This window comes from Parasteatoda tepidariorum, chromosome 10 (assembly GCF_043381705.1).
Source record: "Parasteatoda tepidariorum isolate YZ-2023 chromosome 10, CAS_Ptep_4.0, whole genome shotgun sequence".
In the NCBI taxonomy this organism is placed as follows: domain Eukaryota; kingdom Metazoa; phylum Arthropoda; class Arachnida; order Araneae; family Theridiidae; genus Parasteatoda; species Parasteatoda tepidariorum.
The window spans coordinates 11,966,214-11,983,272 of record NC_092213.1 but is presented as its reverse complement, the minus strand read 5'-3'; the positions used below and the strand labels follow the sequence as shown (position 1 = coordinate 11,983,272).

Genomic DNA, 17,059 nt, shown 5'->3' with positions numbered 1-17,059 from the left:
TCAGTATTTATAGCGTATTCTCAATAACACAGGCACTCTTTGATATCTTAAAAATGCACTTTTGTTTGTCTGCAGTCACGACAGTTAATTTTGAAAAAATGTCAATAAAAAAAAAGTCATCTCCGATTATTCCTGGGATATCAATCGCTATGGTTAAAACGGTCGAGGCTTCAAAAGGTATTAAATATTAAATTATGATGGTGTGAAACAATTGAAACAAGAGGAATGCCAGGAATAAAGGATTGAAAAAGAATAAAAAATAGGCGTTTTTTTATATCTATCCGATTGGTTATTTCCGAATTTCACCTTAAAAGAAGGTATGAATTACTATATATCTTTAAAAAAAACAGCGCCAATATCACGCACTTACTTTTAAGGAATTTCATTCATGTTCTTAAAAAGGGTGAAATATTTTATTTTTTTATTCTCTTAGTGGAACAATTTTCGAAAAAATATTTTTATTAAATTATAAAAAGGAAACAACAAAAGACTAAATAGGAAAGAGAACAATTCCGAAGTGGTTTTATAGATTTTAGATTGTTTTTAAATTTTGCAGTTTGATAGATTTTTGGCACTTTAATTCCCTTCAACTTCCGATAAAAAGAAAATATTATTTTTAATGATTTTTGCTTTGAAATCCACGAAGAAAAAAAAAAAAAAAACTTTTTTCAGTAGCAGAAAATTATTTTAGATGGCCTATTCTGTTTTTTGCTTTTATGAGATATTTCGCTTCAAGCAATTTTCCTAAGAAGAAATTTTCTTAGAAGATTAATTCTAAATTTTAATTCCTTCATCAAATTATTTAGTTTTTTAGTAATTTCCATAGCAGAAAATTATATTAGGAAGCCAATTGGGACAATATAAAGCTTTCATGAAATTATTTATCTTCTAGTAAGAATCGTAATAGAAAATAATGTCATAAAGTCAGTTAGGAATTTATATTGCTTTCATAACTTTATTCCATTTTCTAGTAATTTTCGTAGAATAAAATTTCCAATTCTGAATTCATAATACGTTCATAAAATTATTCCGTCTTCAAATAATTTTCTTCCCAGAAAACTATAATAGAAAGTCAATTTTGAATTTATTACGATAATCCTTTCATGAAATTATTTCATTTTCTAGTAATTTTTGTAACAAAAAATTATTTTAAAAAGCTAATTCTAAATTCATAATGCTTAAATAAAATTACTCCGTTTTCTAGTAACTTTTTTTTAGCAGAAAATAATCTTGGAAAGTTAATTCTGAATTCATAAAGCTTTCGTGACATAATTCCAGTTTCTGGTAACTTCGCAGCAGAAAATTATTTTAAAAGGCTAATTCAGAATTCATAAAATTATTCCGTCTTCAAGCAATTTTCTTTGCAGAAATTATCTAAGCTAATTCTGAATTTATAATTCTTTCATGAAATTATTCATTTTTTCAGCAGAAATTTTACTTAAAAGTCAAATTATATATAATAAGACGCTTGTAAAATTATAATGAAAAGCTTATACAATTATATATTGATGTATCAAATCAGTATTTTCAAGTGATGGAAGAAAAATTACAGAAGAAATGAAAGAAAGGAAGAAACTCGAGCCAGATATCGAGACTAAGTTGCCTTCACGATAGACTTAATAAAACAAAGATAAGAACGATTTGCGCTAAAGCAAAAATTATGAGCATACTAAGAAATTAAATATTAAATAAATAAAATGTCAAGTATTAAATATTAAATAAATAAAGATCAAATGCGGACCAGCGCCTAAGTCAGTGATCGAAGGCTTCAAGTCGTAGAGCTGAACGAATAATAATAAAAATAAAGATCGAATAATATCGATCGAACAAACGATCGAATAATAAAAATAAATAAAATTATTTCAAAATACATAGATAAAATTTTAAGACAATATTTATTTTAATTTCTAATTTCCACAATATTTATTTTCATTTTGATTAAAATTTCTCTTCAAATATTGAACTGAAAGATTAAATTAAAAAGTTCCTTTTTGTATAATCTATTATTGTTCCCGTTTCGGTTCTTTTTTATTACTATCAGAATAGTTATAATACATTAAACACTTGAAACAGCATTAATGGAATACAATTAACCATCAACTTGCGTGTTGAGGAATAAAATAAAAACGTCACAAGAGAAGAGAGGAAAATTTTTTACCAGAAATGCCGAAGCAGTGAAAAGAGTCAAGTTACTTGACATATCAAGGTCACGATGCGCATATCATTTGTTTCATTACTATTTTTCCCTATAAGGATATTTGACAACGATGATAAAATACTCTTTTTTTCTTCTCAGAATGAAAGAAAGTGTGTGAATGATTTAGATTCATTGGCGATTTTTTGGCTGGAATTCCAATAGACTAACTGAAATTCTGTTTCATCCACTTTTTTTCAAATATTCTACTAATTTCTAACTGAAATTTTATATCACGTAAATATATTGATTATTTTTAATTTTTCTTTTAATTAAAACTTCTGAAAAAAAAAAGACATATGTGTATTCAATAAATTTTATTCTTTATTACGGTTGAAAATATTTCGAATGTCACATGTCACGCAAACACCTTTCTCACATGTCGCTCTAATTACTCTAACTTATATTAACAGTTCAAAAACAAAACTCATGTCATACACTGTTAAAATTTTCATTCGAAAATTACGGTAAAATGATAGGCAGCAGTATATACACCCAATAAACCGTTAAGTTTACGGTCAGAAATGTTAGAAACCGTTTAAAACATACTAGTTTTAAACGATGAATAACGATGTTAACAAACCATGAATACAAAACTGCGCAATCTTTTAATTATTGTAAACTAGCATGGTTTTAAAACCGTAAAAATGAAATTTAACTGGGCATTAGAATCAGACTTTTCATTAGGTAATGGAAGTTGGAGTTACGTTGTGGTTGAGTTGTGTTTCGCCAAATGAATTATAAAATGTGGACTAATTAGTTTACTTCATTGTGCCGTCTATTGTGAGAAACAGGAAATCCTCCATGTGTTCCAAGGAATGGAAGAAATACCGGGGCGTCAACGCAACGATTCTGACCGCCCCCCCCCCCAATTTAGCCTGTCGTCATGAGATTGACAGATTAACCCCCTCACCTAAGCTGCTGAAGGGAACAGAAGGTAGGATGCAGATAAAAATCTGGTTGTTTAACCGTAATAGGTGGAAATAGTCAATAAACGACTTTTTATTACAGTTAACTGTTTGCACACCATCTTTCTTATGATAATTTGACTGTTTTGGTTAAATATGGTAAAATAACAATTAATTAATTGTCATTTAACCAATTTTTTCGTGATTTTTCTAACAGTGTAGATAATATTTTAAATTTTATTTGCAAATTTTAATTATGTATTTCATGACATTAGTGAGAATAATGATAACGTTGTATTATTATTACAGGGTGCGCAGCTAAATTATTCGACAAAAAGTAAGCACCTTTTAAGAACTTTTCAAGCACTCAAAAAATATTTTTAAGCGCTTTAAAAAAAATATCATAATTAGGCACGGTTGGAAAGTTAACTGACAGTTTTATCTTGTTTTAACCATCAGGTCAAAAAAAAAAAAAAAAAAAAAAAAAAAANACCTTTTGGCATTGTTTTTGACAATTGTCAAAAATCATGAAATTTTGAATCACGTAAAACGAATGGCATTTTCCTACTCTACGGACTGACAATACGCCGAAAGAGATTGGGGCTGAATTAACTGTGAAAACGTTGAATAGAACTATGTAAATTGAGTCTCTTTGCATTATACGTAACAAAAATCAACATGGTAAAGGGAAAATCTCAGTTTGAAAAATGGAAAATCAAGCACTTTTTAAAAACACCCAATGAAAAAAGCACCTTTAAGGGCTTTTAAAAATCGAAAATAAGCACCTTTAAGCACTTTTTAAAAAACGCTACGCACCCTGTATTATTTACATACGTACTTATTTTGATGGAAAAAAAATACATAAAAACAAATAACGTAAAAATATTAATTTGTATAATATTAATTAAGAAAATCAGTTGTTTAATCAATCCATAACTCTAGTCAAATGTTTTTGTTTAACCAAAATGTGTCTAAGCTTATTTTTTTCATAAATCCATAACTCTTTGAATTGTTTTAACTATATATAATTTCATAACGAAAGAAGGTGTATAAAAAATTCAGCAGCAAATGGCACTTAAGCAAGTGTTAAACACTTTCCCACTAATAACGACTTCTAAAAAAGTATCAAAATAATTAGCGTAAATGAATAGAACAAATGGAATTTCCACGCACCAATACGATAAACACACTCTTTCTCACAATGTAGCCAATAATTTTATACGCGACAAACCGCCTACTGTGTCATTGATAAACTTCCTAATAACTATTCTCTCGGAGGCAGATAATTTCGAACGTAATTTTTTTTATTATATAATATATAATAAACTTATCGCTCAACAGCTGATTCGGTTACAGATAACTATCCTGGGATGCAGACGACACCTTTTATTTCTATTTTAACGAGTGGCAATATCATATAATTGTGACGAAATCCATGTGCATTTTTTTTATGCTTTGTTCTTTTTTACTTCATTCAAATCTTTCTTTCTTTATTGCTCGTCTTTGTATACATCGTTATTTAGTTGTTTTATATTTTTTATGACATTCAATAATGGTTTTATGGGACGTTGTAGGGTGTCTTAATTGCTTTTAGCCTCGTAAACTGAGTTCGGAATTAAGACGGTTTCAACAAATAATTGAACAATGTTCCCCCCCCCCGTCTTAAATTTAGAAACAATCATAATCTTGAACGTTTTTATTAAAATGATTAAATTAAAATTATGTTTCGTAAAATGTGTAGCGAAAAAATGTACACAATTAAAATAAATTATTAAATTTAAAAAAAATAATGTAATCAATACTATACTAACTGAATTATAAATAAAAAGGAAACATTAGTTAAGAAACATGTTTTTTTAAATGCTTAACTTAAAAAATGTATTAAAATAAATTAGATTATTTAAGTAAAAAATGAAGCAATCAATGCAACACTAATCGAATAATAAATATAAAATAAACTTTGTTAAGTTAAGAAAAAAAATTTCTTTTTAGCATAAAAAATATATTCAATTGAAATATAACTATACTAATTGAATTATAAAAAAGTAACATAGTAACAAAATAAGCATATAATTTTTTTTAAGTTAAAACTTTTTTTAATTAAGCATTTGTTCAAGCAAATAAATTATTTAAAAATAAATTAACTTTAAAAACATTCCGGTAATGAATACCGGCCCTCAGGGGGTCAGTACTTAATACCATAATTTGATCCTTAATTCTTGACTGCGTAAGGCAATTAAAACAATAAATTGACGATTGTAAAAAAAAATAATAGGAAATTTTTTCTTGTCTTTTTAATAATTTTCTTACGATACTTAATACATTTAAAATATATTTCATAATTTATATGGGAATCGAAAAAAGAACACATATATCTTACCATTTTAAAAAAACTACACAGGTACGCTAGGGAGGCAATCTGTAGTAACCTAAAAAAAAAAGAACAAAAAATATAAATATTACTGTACGCATGGTTATAAGGAATGTATAGCACAAAATAATACACTCATCATTAAGATATCGAAATAACATCATAAATTAACGATACTTCAGGACTATGCCAAGATATTAAACTTATTTTATAAAGGTCAGTATTTCCTTTACCCACATGAAATTTATTAACGCTTATCATAATATAGTATACGATAATTATCGTAAATACGATAAATCGTAAGGATACCTTTAAAATACCGCTACTACGATAATTAAAACAAATAATGATGTCTTAGGATTTAGCACTTATCTCCCCTTTTTTTTCTTTCATGATGAGTAGACAAAGAACGAAAAAATTTGCTTACTAAGCAAAACTATTCAAATTTAAATAATCTGCGAATAATTGCAAACAATTGAACGCGAATCAATGTATTGACGATTTAGTGTAAAAGTTTGTAATCATACATCTGCAGGATGGCCCCCCGAAGACTTCCTTTTACTTACCTTTGATGAGTTTAACAATGCTTAGAAAGAAAACTTAATTAAGATTTTTATATTCAATAACTAATTTCGGAGAAGTGGGGGAGAAAGCGTTCACCTTCCAATGGAGTGCCCGGGTTTGTATCCCAGCGATTGTATTTGTATTCATGATTTTCTCTCCATGTAACGCAAAGGGGGGTTAGTTCTATCAAAAAGTCCTCCACGAAGGCAAATATCTCCTGATCTAGGAGTTCCCTTGTCTTCTGGATTGGGTTCAAAATTACAGAGTTAAACATTAGTAGTATAAAATAAAATAACTAATTTCCCACAAAATGGATCAAAACAAGCAGGCTATGGAATATCGAGCTTCACAAAAAGATTGAATTTCCGAAGAGCAACCAAACGATACGACGCAAAAATATTCCACACAGGTTTCTTATCAGTAAAATAAGATGTTGACGAACTTTCTAATTTCGCAAGACTAAGTGTTTTTCTTCATAGTATTAACGCGTGTCAGATTTCTTCCCAAACATTATGTTACATTGTATCAAAAGATATTACACCCAACAGAGAAGATAAATCGAGAAGAAAAATACCCTAAAAGTGAAAATAAAAGAGAAATTTGTCAGTAAAATGAATGGGTGGAAATCTTGGATTTAAAATGATACAGCGTTTTTTTTTTATAAGGACGGTATAATGATTTATAAATCAAGTTTATCGGCATTGAAGGATTTCGTTTCTCAATGATTTGACTAACTTTTATTGAATATATAATGGCAGTTTATCAAAGTGATTAATGTTTATTTTCACTAACTCCATTTGAAATGAAATTTTTCAACTTCAAGTCGAGCATAAAGAAATTCAACAATTAATTGTTTATTTATTTTATTTATGATCAAATTTTTTAAAATTTTATTTGTGGTGGGGGGGGGCGTGAAAGTCAATTTTGTTTTGTGTAAATAAAAAGAATAGTTGGATGGGAGGGAATACTTGCGCAGAAGTTAAAGTACCACAATTCGTTACGATATTTTAGTGAATTTTGTTATTCAATGTAACTAAAAATAATTTTATAAAATAACACCCCACTAAAAGCCCACGAAAACGGTTAACTTTGATCCTTTTTTTTTACACATAACGTGTATTGCACCCCTAAAACTTGGCAAACTTGGGGTCATTTTTTGTCTTTTTGTGGAGTTAACATTCGCTTTATTTACTTTTTAATCCAGAAATTAATTTCACGATTTGTTACAATTTTGTCCCTTTTCTTAAAAGAATAAATTAAATATGCATCCTTATAATAATAGAAAAATGTTCATTTGTTAAGAAACGCTGAAAGTAAATATACATCAGAGGGAAAATTATTTTGCACGGTTTATTATTACTACGTTATTATTATGCTTATTATTATTACCCTACTATGTTTGAATGGTCGAGACGAAAAGATTAGAAAAGGAGTGCTGTGAATACTGTATAAGTGTTTTCTCTGCTTTGATACCGTGCTTGCGGAGAAGGGAAATTACGGAGCGATGTTGTTGGGCCATCATCCGTAGCACAGAGAGGTGTTAGAAAATCTTAATTGCTATAATGATTTATTTTTATTACTTTTAATAAAATTTCCTATATTTAAAGAAGTTAATTTCTGAACAAGTTTATGATTGCAAAAGAAATTTCTATTACGTTTCTCTATTTAAACACTCGCGCAACGATTAGTTCCTTATTAGTTATTGGTAAAAAAAAAAGCTTTCTTATGTAAATTATATACTTCTAAAGCAGGTTTTATACGTGAACTTGACATTCGCTGGCGTAGAAGTAGGAGAAAATATATTAGGAAAAAAAAAATACAAGTATTAATTAAATACTGCATTATTATATTTCCTATCGCGCTTCTTAAATCAAAATAAAATAATTTAATTCTTTAATAAATATGTTTTCCTAATAACCATTTGCAACATCTATAGCCGTTGTTTTAAGTTTCAATTTTGAAATCAGCCATAATTCGGCTCATTTTATTCATACATATTTCCATCTCATGTACATGTTACCTTGAATGATTGAAATCAAAAGAATGTCGACTTTCCCCGGTGAATATCGACAATCACTCACTAATCGCATCGGTGAATGTCCGAAATATTTGTTTTTTCGATTTGATATTAATTTATTCGCTTATATTATTATATTCATTCGATATTTTAATATTTGCTGAGGATAGAATAGGAGAAACCTCTGTGTCCGGAGTACCGGACAACTTCACAACTGAACCTAAAAAACATCAGGGTAAGGTATACTGGGCAAATGTATACCGGGTATTGGCACTGAACCCTAAAAACATCAGTGCAAGGTATACTGGGCAAATGTATACCGGGTAGTGGCACTGAACCTTAAAAACCATCAGTGTAGGGTATACAGGGCAAATGCATACCGGGTAGTGGCACTGAATCTTAAAAACATCAGGGTAAGGTATACTGGACAAATATATTCCGAGAAGTGGCTCTGAACCTTAATAAACATCAGTGTAGGGTATACTGGGCAAATGTATACCGGGTAGTGGCACTGAACCTTAAAAACCATCAGTGTAGGGTATACTGGGCAAATGTATACCGGGTAGTGGCACTGAACCTTAAAAAACATCAATGTAGGGTACACTGGACAAATATATTCCGAGTAGTGGCACTGAACCTTAAGAAACATCAGTGTAGTACCCTACACTGATATTTGTCCAGTTTACCCTACTGGGCAAATATACTGGGCAAATGTATACCGGGTAGTGGCACTGAACCTTAAGAAACATCCGTGCAGGGTATACTGGGCAAATGTATACCGGGTAGTGCCACTGAACCTTAAAAAACATCAGTGTAGGGTATACTGGACAAATATATTCCGGGTAGTGGCACTGAACCTTAAGAAACATCAGTGTAGTAGGGTATACCGGGCAGAGGAACTTCACTAGACCTAGTATATATTTCGGACATTTACCAAAGCGACTATGTAATTGTCAACATTCACCAGCAGGAGTTAACAACCACCAATTTTACAGTAACATATATATACCTAAAATAAATTCATAACTAGACTATAGCACAAAGACTGCAAATTAAACTAGCAGACATAAAACCTAATTTAAGAATTAATTTAATTAATAAAACCTAATTTTAAAAAAATAATGAAAAATCTTCATTTTTCTCATCAAATATTTTTAGCCTCTATGGGTTGTAATGTTCACAATTGCCTTAATAAACTTTATTTCTTAAGTCTGGGGTTCCGCCGGAAGAAGGTCGATTATTTAGGGTTCCGTAGACGGAAGAAAAAATTACAAACCGCTGATCTAAAGATTCTTTTAATAATAATGAAGTATTTTTAATAGCCTCTCAGTTTTTATCATCTTATTTTATCAATAAAGGCTTGAAAAGGACTTGTGAAATAAGAGACAACCTCTCAGGAATGATTTATAACTCTCGGGGTCTTTTATCATTGGTTCCAACTTTTTAATAGGCAAGTTCAGCAGTCCTTTAATTGACTGCAATCTACCGCCTGATGATTTAGAACAAGCTCAATTATTTCCTACAGGTAGTTATCTTCCTTTTTCTCCTACCTGTACTACTTCTCTGCTGCCGCCAACCCCCGACTCAGATAGAAAGATGAAGGAAGGAATTTTTTTTTAAGAGCATTTTCGCCACTCATCTTTTGAGGTAGAAAGATGTCAAGCGATAAGGAAGAGATGTCAATGAACATTGTGTTAAAGGTTGTTTACGTAAAGTTAACTGACTGAGGAAATAAAGTTTGCCAGAGAACATTGCAAAGCGAATGATATCGAAACTTAAGATTTATAAGAGCTCATTCGGCCACTTCATTATGCGGGACGAATGGGAAAAACCTGTCAAACTTTGACGCGTGATGTCACCTTAGAGAAATAAGATAGCTAAGGTATGTTGCTTAGTTTCGTTCTAATCAACAAGTGACGTTTTATTTTTGGAAGGACGAACCAACGAGAACAAGAAGATCATGAAAGGACCCCCAAGAACACAAAGTAAACTAATAAAAAGTCCTCCTCCTAAAAAAAGAGGGAATCAACTGGAACAATTAAAAAATAAAACACTTTTAAAGAACTAGCAAATATATACAAAAATATGCAAGCAAATTATGAAATAACCCTTATTAAAACGCACACAAAAAACGTAAGAAAATAATGCAGAANAAAAAAAAAAAAAAAAAAAAAAAAAAAAAAAAAAAAAAAAAAAAAAAAAAAAAACGAAGGAAAACCATGCAGAAACCAGATAAAAACAAGCAAAGAAAACCACGCAGAAAAAATACAAGAACACACCAAAAAGCACAAGAAAACCGTAAAAAAGACTCAACGAGAACACACAAAAACGCAAGAAAATCACGAAAAAAATTAACGATAACACACAAAAAACGCAAGAAAACCGTAAAAGAAACCGGGGGGGGGGGAAAGCAAGAAAACCATGAAGGAACTCAACAAGAACCTATATATTAAAGGGAAAAGAAGCATGAAAAAATCAACAAAAACAAATTAAGAAAAAAAAATGAAAGAACTAACGCATAATAATGCACAGGAAAACCATAGAGAAACCAACAAGAACACATAAAAGAACACAAAACCACGAATTAGCACCTTAAAGCATGAAAACATAACGCGTCACTATTTAACACAGACACAAAACTTAAAAGGCTGCATTTAATCATTTATATATTTTAAGCTATATTTTTCATGTTCTTAATGCCATTTACGGTTAATGCACAAATATACTTATTTCTATTTTCGCAAGTAATTAAAAAAATAAATGTAAGTTGAAAAAAAGGAACATAGAAAAATAAATACCATCCGTAATTCATCCTAATTTATTGTTAAATCTTTAAAATTTGATTTAAGTTGCGAAAATAGTCGACGTTATAAACGAAGAGTGTGAAAAATATAAATAGATAACAATTTTAATAAATTAACCAATAACTGTGAATATTATTAAATAAGCCGTCACAAATGAATGAATTAATCCAGAATTTTTAATTTCATGAAATGAACCGTTTGAAGTAAATGAATTAATCAGAATTTTTGAGTTTTATAAAACGAGCTGTCAAAAACTAATGAACGAATCAGAATTTTTTTAGTTTCATTAAACGAGCTGTCTAAAATAAATGAATTAATCAGAACGATGTTATATTTATGGTTCCCCTGTTCTATATAAAAATCCATATCTATTTATTCCATCGCTCTAGAGCGAAAATTCTTTAATTTTCACCTAAACTATCAAATAAATTTTTGTCAACTTTTTGTACAGAAATGGAACAATTTTCTAATTAAAAATATATCAGTAAAAAAAATCTTCTCATGCTACAGAAACGGCGTGATAGAGATCGTTAATAATTTCTTAGGATCATGCCTCAAGACCTGCCAATATGAAAAATTATAGCGAATTTTCCTCCCAACATTAACGAGATTAACCTTGATCTATCACTAGAGTAAACATTAAAGCACTTACACCTGTTTCCCGCCAACAATATTTGTCAGCTGCTGCCAAAATGAATGAAGTTATTATAGAGGAATAAATTATCTGTCGCGCCTCCCGATTTACTCATACAGTTATTTCACTGCAACTGTAATGTTTTAAGACTGGAAGCGGCATTCGACAGCTTCATTCATATTTAAAGATGAAAACGATATTTTATTCATTCATTTTCAGACTTAAAGAATGTAGGTTGTTCGCAGTTGTATATATTACTTCTTCAGCGAAAGATATTATTTCGTTGTTAGTCGATGCATGTTGTATAACCCATTATTCTGTCAAAAGATTTAGCAAATAATAATTTCTGTCTAATTAGTTAATGCTAATAATATTCAAAAAGGATATCGGTATATTAATTCTGTTTAATCGCATACTTACGATTTAATAGTATTAGTTAGATCAAATTAAGCTAAAATAAATGGACGAAAGCATTTAAATAGTGCTAAAAAAGTATTTGGTAAGAACTACAACACAAATATTAACATATTTGCATTTGTTTCAAATAAATTAACTGTCCACGTAAATAACGGATTTTAATGGCGAATTAATTAGTAATTTATCTTATTTGAAACTAATTCAATTAAAAAAGCTTTAAAATTAAAATTCTGTGATATTTTTTTACTGTTTTTAAATTTTTAAAACTGAATTAAGAATACTTTTGAAACCGGTTTCAGTTTTTAATGGTTAAAAAAGATAAAATTCCTCCTATAGAACTGCCCAGGGCAAATGCAGGTAATCCATCGAATATTCATATGAAATTTATCCTTATATTCAAAGTCATATCGTTAAAAATAATATGACCGATTCAATATTTTTTTATTACCTTTACTAATATTTATGTTGAAAATTTCAGTAGAGTATTTAATTGGCATTTCTGATATTAGAATCACTTGAATCATTCAATAGAAAACTTATTTTTTGCTTCAAAATTATTTTGTTATTACTATGTTTGTGATTTTTAATATTATTCAAAACGAAGGGCTTTGTTGTTAATTTATTATGTGTATTAAGAAATTATTTCTAGATGCTAGAAATTATAGGGTACCTTTAGAAATTATTTCTAGAAATTATCGTACTAAGAATTAATCTAGAAATTATTTCTAGATCATTAAAAAATAATTAGTCACGATCAACAATTACGATCGAAAAGTTATATTTATTTCGATTAAAAAAAATCCGTTAATTCCACTTTACCGTAAAATCTTATACCGTAAATTTTACAGTAATGTTTAATGAATTAGACTGATTCGGTGATTTTACGGTAATTATTACTGTAAAAATTATAAACAATTACGATGGAAAATTTATATTTATTTTGATTAAAAAAAATCCGCTAATTCCACTTTACCTTAAAATCTTATACCGTAAATTTTACAGTAATGTTTAATGAATTAGACTGTTTCGGTGATTTTACGGTAATTATCACTGTAAAAATCATAAACAATTACGATAGAAAATTTATATTTATTTTGATTTAAAAAAATCCGTTAATTCCACTTTACCGTAAAATCTTATACCGTAAAATCTTATACCGTAAATTTTACAGTAATGTTTAATGAATTAGACTGATTCGGTGATTTTACGGTAATTATTACTGTAAAAATTATAATATATCAGAATTTTCGTCTCGTAACCATGTTTCCGGGACCAACTGGATTTTGCGGTAAAAAAATACCGGTATTTTATACCGCAATTTGATTCGGAATTTTTTACAGTGTAGTCTAAATAGTTGGGTTTTTTGCACCAAAAGAGCCATTTTTCCGTAGTTAAAATGTTTGGAAATTAAAAGTTTCAGAAAGTTAGGCCATTAAAAATACAGTCAAACCTCGATATCTCGAACTTGAAGGGAGAGGTGAAAAAATTCGAGGTACCGAAAATTCGAATTATCGAAAATCGCGCATAATGGATGGAAGAATAAAGAAAAATGCTCTTTACATACCTTATTTACTATTCCATATTTATTCTAAAAACAATTTTGACACTTGAAAAGATTCAATTGTTGTTTGCTTTAGAGATGCGTAAGTAAGTTTATCCATAACACTTTCTAAGTGGACTATAGCTTTAAATGTCTCCTCTGACATATTCGGCTGCCTCTCAGTAAATCTCCTTACAGTGTCTACTGCAGAAAATGCTTGTTTGAGAATTGGTTATGATTATGAGAATTGATTTTCGGAATATTTTTTTATTTTCAGAAAAAAAAAAATCTACACTATTTATGGGATATAAGTTATCGAGGGATTAGAAAAAAAATTTCGAGAAATCAAGTTTCTTTTAACATTGAGTGTATAGGAAATTTGAAGGGAATTTTTTTTCCTTCGAGATATCGAAAAATTCGTGAAATCGAGGTTCGACTGTAATTATATATTTTTTAAACTTCAAATATTACAGGCATTTGTAACAAATTGCGCAGGGCTTATGAAAAATACAAGCAGTGAAAATTTAAATGTTAACGCTCGTAAATAGGGCGAGAAAAGAACAATTCTCATCTCCCGAGGAATTCGTGGTGGAAAAAAAAAGGAACAACCTGTCAATTCAAAACCCTCGCGTAACTCTTCGGTTATTTGGCAGACGAGACCGAAGAAGATGACTTCTTTGTCTAACCTCCGGAGTGGACCACACCCATAGAACCCGACGAAATAAATAAATAAAAAAACACCAAAAACTCGCATAAATAACTTTGGTGCCGTTTTATTAATAACGATATCGTTAGCCAACATAATTCTGACGGGGACATTTGTGAGGCAGAATCATGCCTGGCGCCAATATCTCTCACATTCGTCGCCTGTTTAATAACCTATGGGCGAGAAGGAAAAAAAAAAGGAAAAACGCAACAATGAATAACGACAAAAAAATAATAAAAAACCCATGGGAGAAGAGAGTTGGTTTGCTTCTGAAGACGGATGAGTTATTCGACGAGTACGACGAAAAACGGAAGCTTTCCAGAATTGATGGATTAGACTCGAATTTTTATTTTTCAGTGTTATGACTAAATCAACGAAAGACACTTTTTGGGTACAGAATGATGCAAGTTATTCGATCCATTGAAATCCAATTCAGTCTTAAATTTAAAGAACTTCCATGCGTAAATGTTAGAACTTTAATTTATAATTTCGCAACTTTAGGACTTGAAAGTTTCAAACTGCTACATTTCTAAGCAAAAGAAAATAGAATTGGGTATTTGTATTTCAAGACCTCCCATACCAACACATGTGACCCATGACGACAGAGCCAGCTAATGTTAATCAACAAAATGGCGTATTAAAGTTGAGCTAAGTTTCTCTACCTAAGGTAGAATGATAATTAACGATAAGCTAATTAAATACAGTGTATAATGTATAATTACTTCGATGTATAATTAGTTTGTTTATATTCCACATGTCTCTGTGTAAATATAGAGTGAAAGAATTAAAATCATTAAGAAAGAATTTTTGTGAAAGAATAAAGAATGTGTCACTTAAGAGAAAGGATACTTGACGGGCTTGGCTCACTCGAAATAGAATGGAAAGAACAGTTGCTAACGTAAACAAATGCCACGTTTCAACAACCAATCAGGATCAAGATACCCAGACTACGTCACTTGCAGGTATCCTATTCTGAGTTTTAAGCTAATAGAAATAGGTATTACAAGCATTAACTTAACATTTTGTAAATTGTCATAGATTAAATTTATTTTTCGTACTTTAAAAATGCACGCGAAAAAAAAAGTATGCAAAATGCAGCAGTTATAATAGAGGGCCAAGTCTATGGACCTACAATATGAATAATATTAGTCTTAAATGTTAGTTAGTAATAAGAACAAGTACCATCATTTTAAAGCTTTATCTTAAAAATATGAACTTCTTTTAAAATGCGTGAAACGGAAAAAAATTATTTCTTTTAGAAAAAATTCAATGAAAATAAACTTTTATTAAAACAAGTATCTATATCAATAAGTTAAAAGGTTAATATAATATATTAACCCCTTAAAAAATTAGAATAAAAACTTTGTTAAAAATATTTCTTAATACATGAAAGAGAAACAATACATGAAACATATCTTCAGTTTCAAAAGTCATTTATATCAATATAATTATGTCATAAAAGTCAATTTTCTTTTTATAACATATTAAATCACAAAAAATATATCATAATAAATTTTATTGGGAAAAAGTACGGTAGGGAAAATACGATAAAAAAAAGTCGGCTCTTTTTATCGTCATTTGATACGGAGTTTTTCCAGGGTGTTTCAAGTACAAAATTTAAAAAAAAAAAAAAAACATTATGTAATAATTTCTAAACTAAAGAAAAGAGCCGCGATGGTCAGGGGATAGAGCGTTCGCCTTCCAATGAGGTGAACCGGGTTCGAATCCAGAGATAGCTAGTCGAAACAAAGCCACATCCAGCTTGCACCGACCACAGTGTCGATGTGAAATATCCTCAATGGTAGACGGATCATGGGGTAGAGTCCCTTTACCGTCAGGGTAACCGTGGGAGGTTTCGTGGTCTTCCTTTCCATGTAAAGTAAATACGGGTTAGTTCCATCAAAAAGTCCTCCATGGAGGCAAAATTTGTCCCGATACTTGATCCAGGAGTTCCCTTGTCTTCTGGATTGGGTTCAAAATTAGAAGGCCACGGAGTTGAACATTAGTAGTCGTAAATCCAAAAATTAGGTCGGTTCTTCAACGACGGTTATAAAATAAACTTCAGAAAACAACTTTTTTATAATAAACTTCATGAAAAGAATTGTTATTTTAATTTAGCAATATTCATTAACGAAATTTTTTAAAAAAAAGCGATAAAAGAAAAAAGTGATGCGCATTTAAATATTTGTCGTAAATGTAAGAGTCACGAACGCTAACTGAGCAAGAGTAATTCACAAAATGCATTTACTTCATTCATAAAATTTAAAAACATATCTCAAGGAAGATTGAAACCGGCGGACATGAAAGATGTACTCATCTCGACTACAAACTCACGCTCAGCGCTCGTGACATTCTTCGATCTCCGGAAAAGAAGCCAATGTCGGAAAGAAAGAAAAAAAAGAATATTTAATAACAAACAATAATGAAAAAGACATCTACAAAGACGTCACACAAAAGAGAAAAAGAAGAAGAAAAAAAAGTTATAAATAAAAGAAGCGTGGGCGAAGAAGGATTAAAGTATAAACAAAACAAAAGGGGAGGAGGGGATGATTCCTTTCTTTGCAATGGCGCCGACAGACTGCGCCCCTTCCGCAGATTGTTATTTTTTATTCATCTATCTCTGCCACTGCCTTTATAGATATATGCATGCAAATAAATAAAATGTATGTCTATATAGACAAGTAATATAGTTAATTATATTTGTATATCATATACAATAAATTGTCTAGTTGTAACAATATAAATAATCAAAATTTAAATTTTTCTAAAAATAAAACAACTTCTTACTGTAACCGACGTCCAAAAGCCTACCCAATTATTTTTGGGTTTACGACTACTAATGTTCAATTCCGTAGCCTTGTAATTTTGAATCCAATCCAGAAGACAAGGGAACTCCTTGGAGGT

At 29.9% G+C, this 17,059-nt stretch overlaps 1 protein-coding gene across 1 annotated transcript in view; it reads right to left on the bottom strand.

The window, feature by feature from the left end:
- Positions 1-17,059, bottom strand: part of LOC107453597 (fibroblast growth factor 8) — an 89,092-nt gene that overhangs the window by 29,362 nt on the left and 42,671 nt on the right. Inside the window, exon 2 of the mRNA XM_016070474.3 lies at positions 5,483-5,531. Coding sequence (XP_015925960.1) covers positions 5,483-5,531 — 49 coding nt within the window. The remainder of the gene's footprint in view (positions 1-5,482; positions 5,532-17,059) is intronic.